The sequence below is a fragment of the Taudactylus pleione genome, unplaced genomic scaffold, assembly GCF_031769625.1.
Source record: "Taudactylus pleione unplaced genomic scaffold, aTauple2 ptg000583l, whole genome shotgun sequence".
In the NCBI taxonomy this organism is placed as follows: Eukaryota; Metazoa; Chordata; class Amphibia; order Anura; family Myobatrachidae; genus Taudactylus; species Taudactylus pleione.
The window spans coordinates 704,825-717,186 of NW_028284985.1; the positions used below are offsets into that span (position 1 = coordinate 704,825).

The 12,362-nt window shown below is 50.3% G+C and overlaps 2 protein-coding genes across 3 annotated transcripts in view; one reads left to right on the forward strand and one right to left on the reverse strand.

The window, feature by feature from the left end:
• The first annotated feature begins 315 nt into the window (after positions 1–315).
• B3GALT9 (beta-1,3-galactosyltransferase 9) lies at positions 316–2,994 on the forward strand. Its single transcript, XM_088453591.1, has one exon. It carries the CDS (start codon positions 741–743, stop codon positions 1,752–1,754), a length of 1,014 nt encoding a protein of 337 aa, XP_088309717.1. The 5' UTR covers positions 316–740; the 3' UTR covers positions 1,755–2,994.
• Positions 2,995–5,995: 3,001 nt separating this feature from the next.
• Positions 5,996–12,362, reverse strand: part of LOC148481376 (sulfotransferase 1C2-like) — a 47,513-nt gene continuing 41,146 nt past the window's right edge. For both annotated transcript variants that reach the window (XM_088453552.1, XM_088453553.1), the window contains one exon: positions 5,996–6,108. In XM_088453552.1, coding sequence (XP_088309678.1) covers positions 5,996–6,108 — 113 coding nt within the window. The remainder of the gene's footprint in view (positions 6,109–12,362) is intronic.

Below are 12,362 nucleotides of genomic sequence, written 5' to 3' on the forward strand. Positions count from 1 at the left end.
CCGGTCTCATTGTATATCAAGCCCTATACCTGGTCCCTGATAGACGGTGGTATTGGCCTATCCTCACCACCTGTCTTTTGTCCTCAGACATCTCCTGCAGCATTATAATATGTTCTCATCATTGCTGTGTCCAAAGATGAGAATAGCGTAGAACTCTGAATAATCAGGCCCTTTGTACCACACTCACACAAACAGTATTGGGAGGTCTCCCTACTCAGGGAACTATCCACCAATCAGAGAGCAGGATCCTATCACATGGCCTGGACAGTGGGGAGAGGGGGGGGGTGATTAATGTAATTGGGTCAACACCACATATTGAGGGTGTCTAGATCCGCCACTGGTTGTCAGAGGACTAATCTCCCATACAGCAACCTGAAGCATCCCGAGGACACATATTTGTACAAAGGGAGAACATACAAACTCCACACAGGTATCACACCAGTCAGAATCCAGACCCGGGCCCCAGTGCTATGACAAACCCCAGGCTACAAGCCGCTGCCCTTGGTGAGACAGTGTATAGATAAAAGCCCATAGCAGTCATAGAATATTTCTTTGCATTAACAAGGACCCTGCGGGCTCCGATTGTTATAACTACCTCACATAATTCTATCCGCTTTCCTGACTGACCGTCTGACCTTGTTCCCTCGCAGGTGACGCTTTGCCGCCTCCGTACCCATCAATGGTGTTTCATCCTCTTCAACATCGTCCTCTTCCACGCCTTGTTGTTTGGTGCCGACTTCATGGAGGAATATTTCCTGCAGTCCGTCCCTTTCTCCTACACCGACGGAAAGTTTGTAGAAATAAGGGAGAGAGCAAGGACGCTGGACATGAACTTCCTGAGGGACAACATCTCCAAGTCCTACGTGGTCAGTGGGTCAGAGCTGTGTTCTGGCCGGGAGGTCTTCTTGGTCCTGTCCATCTTCAGTAGTCCTGATAACAAGAGTAGACGGGAAAGAATCCGGAAGACCTGGGGCAACACGACGACTCTACACGGCCACACGGTCGTCAGCGTATTCATGCTGGGGAGCTCGGCCATGGGATCCGTTCAGTCGGACATCCTGAATGAGTCACTCGTACACATGGACATAGTTCAAGGAGGCTTTCTAGATACCTATCCCAACGAAACATTTAAAACCGTCATGATGATGGAATGGGTTGTGACCTTCTGCCCCAATGCCAGATTCATCCTGAAAGCGGATCAGCAAGTGTTTGTCAATGTTGAAAGCCTGGTTGGCTTCCTGCTGAGCCTGGAGACACATACCGATGATGTATACACGGGAAGGGTCATCCATCAAAGCCTACCCGACAGGGACCCCCACAGTCCCAGCTTTGTCCCTATGTCATCCTATTCAGAGACGTACTACCCCGACTACTGCAGCGGTTCGGCCACAGTCGTTTCCCAAGATGTGGCCAGGAAGATGTACCTGGTCTCCGGCAAGGTCACCCCGTTGGTGCCATCTGATGTTTTCATCGGCATCTGCGCCCACTGGGCAGGCGTCGTTCCCATCCATAGCTCCAGGTTTTCCGGAGACAAACACATCCGGTATAACCGCTGTTGCTACCAGATCATCTTTTCGTCTTCTAGCGTCGCGGATGAGGAACTGTCTGTGGTCTGGAAAGATCTGAAGGAAGGGGACAGATGCTCCAAGCTGGAAATATATTATGGCATGGTGTCGTGTAAAATCTGGTCCTACCTTGACCGGATCAAATACCTTAACACGGGTAATATAAAGGATGGGGCTTGGTCTGTCTAGAGACCCCCCCCATCCTGTTTACGTTGTAATGACAGCTGCTGACTTGTCTCCTGGATGGCCAACCAACGTCTATGAAAGGAGACTAATAGGAGGCGGGTTCTCTCACTATGGTACAATCTTTTAATAATGACATTTTTAAATGTAGAATGAAGTTTGATGAAAGGGACCGTTATACTGAAACATGACTTTTTCTGGCTTATTAATCGCTCCCTAATACAAAAGTGCTTTATAGTGGGGGCAGTGCATGGCCCATCGAATAATTGCAGATCCCTGTTTTTCACAGTGATTAGTTAGTAGGAAGTTGGGGGAGGGGTGTACGGTGCGGGTGTGGAATGTGATTGGTTGCGAGTCGCTCATCACTATGCGCCGCTACCTGTGACACTGAGGCCCCTCCCTTTTCAAACTTTTCGCAAATGATCCTTATCAAGCGTGTATGTGTGTGGATACATACATTATATATATATATATATATATATATATACACATACCATACATACACTCTACGGGATGTAGTCCGTTTGCCGGCGGACGGGACGCCGGATACCAAGCAATGCCGCTGTCGGCATTTTCACAGAAGGCATCCGACTGGCGGTATTTCATACCCAACCTGGATGTAGCCAGTTTGCCGGAGGACGGAATGCTGGCTGTTGAAATCCCAGTGTCGGAAATCCCGATCCGTGACTAAACATAGACGTCAAAATCCCAACGCCAGTTTAGATACCGACGTCAGATCCCAGACAGCCACCATCCCATGGGAGTTTGAGGGTTAGGTTTAGGTACCACGGTGGACAGGGGGGGGTTAGGTTTAGGCACTAATGGAGAGGTTTAGAGTGCAAGAAGGGAGGGTTCGCATACTTACCCGACCCGTTAGGATACCGAGCGTCGGCATTTTGACAGCAGGCATCCAGACTAGGGGTACTTCATACCCAACCCGTATATGGCAAAGTACGTATTGCACTGTGTGTAGCAGACCTTACAGCGGAATAACCGGAGATGGGAGAGGGTGGATAGGGCATTTTCAGGGTTAGAGAAAAAAATAATGACCGTCCAACTGCGACTAAATATAGGGGGTCATTCAGACCCGTTCGCGAGCAAAGGACGCTCGCAAACGGGTCGATGTTGCCCCACTGCGCATGCGCACGACGGGCTCTCCGACGCTCCGGGTCTCGCACCAAAGGGGGCGTGCTGTAGATGTTGATTGACAGCACGCCCCCTTTGGTGGGCGTGCCGGGGGCGTGACTGCCAGACGGAGGCGCCTACCATCTGAGTCCGGCCCCACTGACTTCAGTAATGATGTCGGTGGGATTGATTTTGGCTCTGATAGAGCCAAAATCACTCCAGGGCTTGCGGAAGCGAGACCCTACCGCAGGGTCTCGTCGCAAGCCCGATGGTCGCGATGGTCTTTGACCATCGCTACCATCTTTTTGGCCGCTCGCATAAGCTGTGGGTGGTCACCCACAGCTATGCGAGCAGCCAGGAGGCCGCTCCAAATTTAGCTGGGACGGCCCTGATTCAGAGCGAGCGCTCTGGTCAGCGCGTTCAGCTCTGAATCAGGCCCATAGTCCATAGATGACAATAGGAGGAGTCTGTTATAGCAGAGATATTACTACCAGTGGCGGTTCTAGGCACGGGCTATCACCCGGAGCACAGCCCAGCCTAAACTCACCATCTCCGGAGGAAAACCGCTCAGGGGGAGGGAAGGGTGCAGCGGGACGGGGCTGGGCGCAGGGAAGCCTAAAGCCGGCCCTGATTACTACATGTTCCCAGGGTCTGAGAGGAAGCACCCGGGGTCTCCTGTGCCTATTACCCATGGAGCAACTGGCCAATAACAAATTATATTTTATTCAACAACCCCCTCTCCCACGTAACAGAACTATAGGGGTCCAGTGTCTTCAATACCCCCATAGTTCTGCTGGCGGAGGGGAGGGGGACTAGTGGGTAAAGAATTCATTTGCAAACAGACACGTTACTGAAGACGATGGACGCAGAAGTTTATGTATTTTATTATTCCAGTCCTATATCAGAGCCGGCCGCAGCCCCCTACTGTTAATGGCTTTTTAAAATATTAAGTGATGGCAAATTCACAATTGGAAAAGCTGCTCCGCCATTATCCAGAGAGCGTGCCGCAGGCTCCTCCTGTGCAGTACGCGGCCATGTATAACTTTTTATTTGTTACTATGTTAGTGTCTCACTCCTTGTAGTTTATGGCTCCCCAATGTGTATTGCCGCCTCGGCGTACCGCCTATGATGCAATACGTGTAGGATGAACAATCCACCGAACTGATGTGTCTGCAGCTATCGCATAGCTCGTACTTTGTATTACACCCGCTGTACCCATTGTAGTGCGCACTAGCTGGCTGACAACTTTGAGAAAAGTTTGATGTAAATAAAAATGATTAATACTACCATAAACGCTGCATAATAAGTTTTTGGTTACATTTATTTTAAGAAATAATGTTTTATTTTTGTTGTTTTATTAACTGTTTGCTGCTTATAAAATAAAATCATCTCTAGTTTTTCATTTTGTAGTTATGAATAAGGACAAGTAAAGGGGCACATCCACTACGCAACTAGTGAAGGACTTAAGGACTTAACGATATCGTTCAGTGGGTCATTAAACTGTGCAGAGCTTACACTGAACGATGTCATTCAGTGCAGGCCCCCTCCCTCATCCCTGAACATGGCCAATCTGTCGTTATCGGCAGTTTGACCGGCATGTTCAAGCGATGATTGATTTTGGAAACGACCAGCGGGAGCGCGCATCGCTGGTCGTTTCCGACATTATAGTACACGATGTCGTTATTGTTCAATCGCTCATTAATGTCGCCTAGTAGATGTCCCCCCTGAACTGTGAGAGTGTAAAATGTTGCTGATGTAGCAAAACATCCGCGTTATCCTCATTACAGACAGATCTGTTAATTCTGCCCCAAAGATGTGCTCATTACAGGGAGAAGAGGAGCCGCGTCACCCAGCAGGAGGAGGGGCCTGAAACGCGGAGCACCTGGGACCCCTGCGGGCAAATGTAACAGCTTCTGATTTCGCAAAGTGAAAAATTTCCTGCGATTGTGCCGCCGGATTTAAAGTGGCGATTTCTGTCCTTTTTGTATTTTGACTTTTAAAAGAATCTGCCCTTTAAATCCCGCAACAAAATCATTGGAAAATTGTCTCTTTGCTAAATCGCAGCGATTGCCTTCAGGACTGATGACATCATAAGTGATGGGAAATCCCCGTAAAAGGTTTATTATTCTCATTTGTTCATGATTTGATTAAACTAATGTAACAGGGAAATTATGAAAGGTTAAAATGATCTGATAAATTAATATAATACATAAATTTAATATTGAATTGAGTACATAGGAAATGAAGCAAGTTTTACACTACTAGAATTGCTGCTGAATCTCTCTCCGCCACCTAATCGTCATGGAATAGAGACAATTGCTGCTGATGAAGACAGCCTGGGCCCACGTGCCTGCACGATGGACGGGCGCATTCCCTGATGTAATGGTGTATCAGGAATAAATCCCCCAGCACCGGATGCCTTATGTCAATACTGATACACAGAAAATACCGGGATTCCATAAGGTGCTCACCAGGACCGCCACATAGGTGTATACCGTCTCTCAGGGAATAACAGGACTATTGGCGCCAAAGGGCTGATTTCATGAAATGGTGGCTGATTTCACTGCACCATAAGGCTTTACCAGTACTGTCAGATCTGCAGGGCGGGTTCCTGTTACTATATATACCAGAGGGTTCCCAAACGTGGTCCTCAAGGCGCCCCAACAGTTCAGGATAGCCATGGTTGAGCACAGGTGGTTAAATCAAATTGGCTGAGATACTAATTAAGTCACCTGTGCTCAACCATTGATATCTTGAACACCTGAACTGTTGGGGAGCCTTGAGGACCGCGTTTGGGACCCTCTGCTATATACATACAATTAATCTGATTAGTACAGCGGCTTTAACTGCATCAATGGTAGGGAAGAGGAGGACAGAATGAATCACCGACAGCAACCAGTAATATATCAGCTTTCATTATTCTCGCTTGTTCACTGATGTGAGATGATATCTGATTGGTTGCTGTATGCACAACATAAAAGGAGCATTGTACACATTTGCAGTTTTGTTAATTTTTTTTTATTGAGTAATTCACAGTATAAATGTCACAAGGAATGAAAATCAACAAATATTCCCGACACTGCTGGTGATTCTCCTTCTAGCCACAGGGGGGCGCACAATCTTCACTTTGGGTCCTGAAATTTCAAAGTGCAGCCGCTCATCATTTTCTTGTAATGCTCTTCAAATGCCTCGTTCTGTTGAGCCGTAAACAGGGTCTTCCAGTCTCCCACCGTACCTGTCAGAGTCCAGAACAAAACGCTTCTATCAGCACAATCCGCTACACGAGAAAAATTAGCGATTGAACGATTACGACATCGTTCTCGTTCATTAATCGTGCAGTGAATATGCCGGCAATAACCAGCGATGCGCGCTCCCGCTGGTCGTTGCCGGCATCTGTATTTCCCTGAACATGCCGGCCGACCTGCCGATTATAGTCAGGTTGTGCATGTTCGGGAATGAGGGAGGAGCCTGCACTGACTGACATATTGTTCAGTGTGGGTACATTATCCTCTGCACAGGTTGAAGAACGACTGAACGATTACAATGTTGGGATAGTACAGTCGCTCCACTCTCGTGTAGTGGCTACGCACCTTAATAGTGTACGACGCATTTCATTGTACAAACTCACACTACATTGTCATATGTTACTCTGCAGTTACTGCTTGGACATCCCTTCTCTAGTAAAATGAAACTGGTGCAAAAGTAAAACTGCGGCTGTAATGTAAAGAATGCCCGTCAGCTATGCGTCATAGAGTCAGTGCCGGGCATGTGCCAGTATGGGCTGCCGGAGAGAGGTCTAAAGGCCAAAATATTCTAGAAAAAGGAGCGTATAGGCCACAGTGTGTGACGCCAGCGAGCTTTTCAGTACTTTATACGCTGGAGATAATGCGGTAAATTGCAGGAAGACATAAATTATATGGAAACAGCTGTTTATACCCGATTTCAGTGGTGATATATTGGGCCCCTATTTCCAATAATCAGGTTCCAGCTGTCATTATCCTGCAATAATCAGATGGAAGCTGATATATGAATAGTTGATATTTAGGGCCCGATACATATTTAAATGGACGCCAGTGGCACAAATTCGCACAGTGTATGCTCCAAAAGTAGGGGCGCGCATGTCTTGGGGATGTATTTAGCGCCTGAGGGGTCTATTCATCATAGTTTTGTACCTGTCATACGCTGGGTGCTGGTCCGCTATACGTACCCTCTGCCAGCGCTGCAGGGGATTCTCCATTCCTGGTCTGTCCCGTCTCTTGGAGCAGTTTGGGACGGAGACGGGATAGGTCATAGCGCATTATTATATAAATATTTGCCCCCCTATGTAGGTCCCTGTCTCAGCCTAAAGACGCACCTGGGGCTGTTGCCTACCAGGGGTCAGGGGGGCATGTGATCATATCTTCCAATCAGAACTCAGCACGCGCTCTTCTTACACCTTGTGCTGTGCCCATAGGACTGACCACGTGATAGAGGCGCCAGGCCCGCCCCTGGCACCATGACAGTATGTGTAGCCACCAGCCTGCTATATGATCAATGCGCTGCAGCACCTGACCCTCCCTTTTACCAGTAACAACAGACGGCTGCTGGTGTGGGCTGCGGGTATTGGACCAGTCCCCTAGGACCCAGCTACCTGCATCACCTGGTGGTTAATTCGGCCCTGGTCGGGGACTCTGAGTCTGATTCAGCTTACTCAGGCTAGGCGGCCTGCGAGGTCAGGAAACTGCGTCAGCTGTTTAAGGCTGGCTATACACTTGTACAACCGGCAATTGTGCCAATGGAATCGGTATGATTTACCGGCGGTTGGAATCCTGACAGCGGCTGCCCGACATGAGTGAAAATCCCGATCGTCCCTAAGGTAAGTATTGACTAACCTAATTCCCTCCCCTAACCCTCCCTAGGGGTGCCTAACCCTAACCTTCCCCCCAGTGCCTAACCCTAATCCCCCCTTCTCCGCTGCCGAAACCTACATCCCCCGGGGGGTGCCTAACCCTAATCCCCCCTTCTCCGCTGCCGAAACCTACATCCCCCAGGGGGGTGCCTAACCCTAAGTCCCCCCCGGGGACGCCTAACCCCCCCTTCCCCTAGCCTGACCCTATCCTCCCGGGGGGGTGCCTAACCCTAATTCCCCCCCGGGAACCCTAACCGCATCTGGATTTAGACGTCTGTCATTTAACCCTCGCCGGGATTAAGCCGTCGGAATTAGGTTCGCCGGCTTCCCGACTGCATACCGTGCCGATGGAGGGGGCGATTTCCCTTCGCACTGCTCCAAAGAAGATGGCTGGTACACACTTAGATTTAAAGAACGATGGAACGATCACTGTTCCATCCTATATTATGTACAGCCTCACATGCGATATCGTGTGATTGACTGTGCAGCACGGCCAATCACATGATATCGCATGTAACCTGCGGGAGTGCGCAGTCCGGCATAAATACTGCACGATATGCCTGATTTGCCCAAATCACTAAAATATTGTGCAAGTGAGTACCCACCCTAAGGGGCATATTCAATTTGGTGCGAGAATATAAAAAATCCTGCACCTGCGAGATATTTCCTGTAGGTTTCCCGCGCCTGCGAGGTATTTCCTGTAGGTTACCCGCACCTGCAAGGTATTTCCTGTAGGTTTCCCGCGCCTGCGAGGTATTTCCTGTAGGTTACCCGTGCCTGCGAGGCATGTCCCGTAGGTTTCCCGCGCCTGCGAGGCATGTCCGGTAGGTTTCCCACGCCTGCGAGGCATGTCCCATAGGTTTCCCGCGCCTGCGAGGTATGTCCCGTAGGTTTCCCGGGCCTGCGAGGTATGTCCCGTAGGTTTCCCGCGCCTGCGAGGTATGTCCCGTAGGGTTCCCGCGCCTGCGAGGTATGTCCCGTAGGGTTCCCGCGCCTGCGAGGTATGTCCCGTAGGGTTCCCGCGCCTGCGAGGTATGTCCCGTAGGGTTCCCGCGCCTGCGAGGTATGTCCCGTAGGTTACCCGCGCCTGCGAGGTATTTCCCGTAGGTTTCCCGCGCCTGCGAGGTATGTCCCGTAGGGTTCCCGTGCCTGCGAGGTATGTCCCGTAGGTTTCCCGCGCCTGCGAGGTATTTCCCGTTGGTTTCCCGCGCCTGCGAGGTATTTCCTGTAGGTTACCCGTGCCTGCGAGGTTTCCCGTCATGACGTCTCTCCCATAGTTCAGAGGAGCAGCCGGGTGGACCGGACGGTGGTGTGTGTGTGTGTGTGTGTGTAAAAAGCGGCACTACAGGGGCATTACTATAGGTGCACTGCTGAAGGGGACATTACTATGGGGGAATTACCAGGGGGGCGCCAAATTACTGTCTTCCCCGGGTGACAAAAATCCTAGTTGCGGCCCTGGTATTGGTGTGTGTGTGTGTGTGTGTGTGAGACCCCCGGTGTTAGTGTGGCCCCCCGGAATGGGCGCTGGAAGAACTACATCTCCCAGCAGACCTTGCCCCTCCCTCCAGCCCCTGGAGCCTACCAACAGCCCCCGGGACTCCCAGAAGCCCCCTCTCCAGTCAGAAGATAGAGGGGAGACCACCGAAGACCCCGGGCAGGTAAGTGAAGAATGCTTCATTTTTTTTTTAATGCAGCATGGGGTTTTCAGAGCTGAAAACCCTGCGACCACTATTTTTTTTAATTGGATACTGCGGGTATTGGGAGCGCGCATAGCAGCGATATTCCAAAATTGGGCGCAAGGTTTTTCATCGCAAAACCTTGCGCCCAATTGAATCTGCCCCTAAGACTGTGCTATTCAAGATATGTAGTAACACTGTTGTATAAATAACAGATACAACTCAGATATTCGGTATATATGTATAATACAGTCATTGTGAATCAGTAACTACTGTGCAGATAGCCGTGGGGGATGTATGCTATGTACAGTAGTGAGTAGATAGCCGTGGGGCATGTACGCTATGTACAGTAGTGAGCAGGACTGGAGCAGATAGCCGTGGGGGATGTATGCCATGTACAGTAGTGAGCAGGTGGCTGTGGGGGATGTGTGCTATGTACAGTAGTGAGCAGATAGCTGTGGGGGATGTATGCCATGTACAGTAGTGAGTAGATAGCTGTGGGGGATGTATGCCATGTACAGTAGTGAGTAGATAGCCGTGGGGCATGTACGCTATGTACAGTAGTGAGCAGGACTGGAGCAGATAGCCATGGGGGATGTATGCCATGTACAGTAGTGAGCAGGTGGCTGTGGGGGATGTATGCTATGTACAGTAGTGAGCAGGTGGCTGTGGGGGATGCATGCTATGTACAGTAGTGAGCAGGACTGGAGCAGATAGCTGTGGGGGATGTATGCCATGTACAGTAGTGAGCAGGACTGGAGCAGATAGCCGTGGGGGATGTATGCCATGTACAGTAGTGAGCAGGTGGCTGTGGGGGATGTATGCTATGTACAGTAGTGAGTAGATAGCCGTGGGGCATGTACGCTATGTACAGTAGTGAGCAGGACTGGAGCAGATAGCCGTGGGGGATGTATGCCATGTACAGTAGTGAGCAGGTGGCTGTGGGGGATGTGTGCTATGTACAGTAGTGAGCAGATAGCTGTGGGGGATGTATGCCATGTACAGTAGTGAGTAGATAGCTGTGGGGGATGTATGCCATGTACAGTAGTGAGTAGATAGCCGTGGGGCATGTACGCTATGTACAGTAGTGAGCAGGACTGGAGCAGATAGCCATGGGGGATGTATGCCATGTACAGTAGTGAGCAGGTGGCTGTGGGGGATGTATGCTATGTACAGTAGTGAGCAGGTGGCTGTGGGGGATGCATGCTATGTACAGTAGTGAGCAGGACTGGAGCAGATAGCTGTGGGGGATGTATGCCATGTACAGTAGTGAGCAGGACTGGAGCAGATAGCCGTGGGGGATGTATGCCATGTACAGTAGTGAGCAGGTGGCTGTGGGGGATGTATGCTATGTACAGTAGTGAGTAGATAGCCGTGGGGCATGTACGCTATGTACAGTAGTGAGCAGGACTGGAGCAGATAGCCGTGGGGGATGTATGCCATGTACAGTAGTGAGCAGGTGGCTGTGGGGGATGTGTGCTATGTACAGTAGTGAGCAGATAGCTGTGGGGGATGTATGCCATGTACAGTAGTGAGTAGATAGCTGTGGGGGAGGTATGCCATGTACAGTAGTGAGTAGATAGCCGTGGGGCATGTACGCTATGTACAGTAGTGAGCAGGACTGGAGCAGATAGCCATGGGGGATGTATGCCATGTACAGTAGTGAGCAGGTGGCTGTGGGGGATGTATGCTATGTACAGTAGTGAGCAGGTGGCTGTGGGGGATGCATGCTATGTACAGTAGTGAGCAGGACTGGAGCAGATAGCTGTGGGGGATGTATGCCATGTACAGTAGTGAGCAGGACTGGAGCAGATAGCCGTGGGGGATGTATGCCATGTACAGTAGTGAGCAGGTGGCCGTGGGGGATGTATGCCATGTACAGTAGTGAGCAGGTGGCTGTGGGGGATGTATGCCATGTACAGTAGTGAGCAGGTGGCTGTGGGGGATGTATGCTATGTACAGTAGTGAGCAGATAGCTGTGGGGGATGTATGCTATGTACAGTAGAGAGCAGATAGCTGTGGGGGATGTATGCTATGTACAGTAGTGAGCAGATAGCTGTGGGGGATGTATGCTATGTAGAGTAGTGAGCAGGACTGGAGCAGATAGCTGTGGGGGATGTACGCTATGTACAGTAGTGAGCAGATAGCTGTGGGGGATGTATGCTATGTACAGTAGTGAGCAGGACTAGAGCAGATAGCCGTGGGGGATGTATGCGATGTACAGTAGTGAGCAGATAGCTGTGGGGGATGTATGCCATGTACAGTAGTGAGCAGGACTGGGGCAGATAGCTGTGGGGGATGTATGCCATGTACAGTAGTGAGCAGGACTGGAGCAGATAGCCGTGAGGGATGTATGCTATGCACAGTAGTGAGCAGGACTGGAGCAGATAGCCGTGGGGGATGTATGCTATGCACAGTAGTGAGCAGGACTGGAGCAGATAGCTGTGGGGGATGTATGCTATGCACAGTAGTGAGCAGGACTGGAGCAGATAGCTGTGGGAGATGTATGCTATGTACAGTAGAGAGCAGATAGCTGTGGGGGATGTATGCCATGTACAGTAGTGAGCAGATAGCTGTGGCGGATGTATGCTATGTACAGTAGTGAGCAGATAGCTGTGGGGGATGTATGCTATGTACAGTAGTGAGCAGGACTGGAGCAGATAGCCGTGGCGGATGTATGCTATGTACAGTAGTGAGCAGATAGCCGTGAGGGATGTATGCTATGCAAAGTAGTGAGCAGGACTGGAGCAGATAGCTGTGGGGGATGTATGCTATGCACAGTAGTGAGCAGGACTGGAGCAGATAGCTGTGGGAGATGTATGCTATGTACAGTAGAGAGCAGATAGCTGTGGGGGATGTATGCTATGTACAGTAGTGAGTAGATAGCTGTGGGGGATGTATGCCATGTACAGTAGTGAGCAGGAC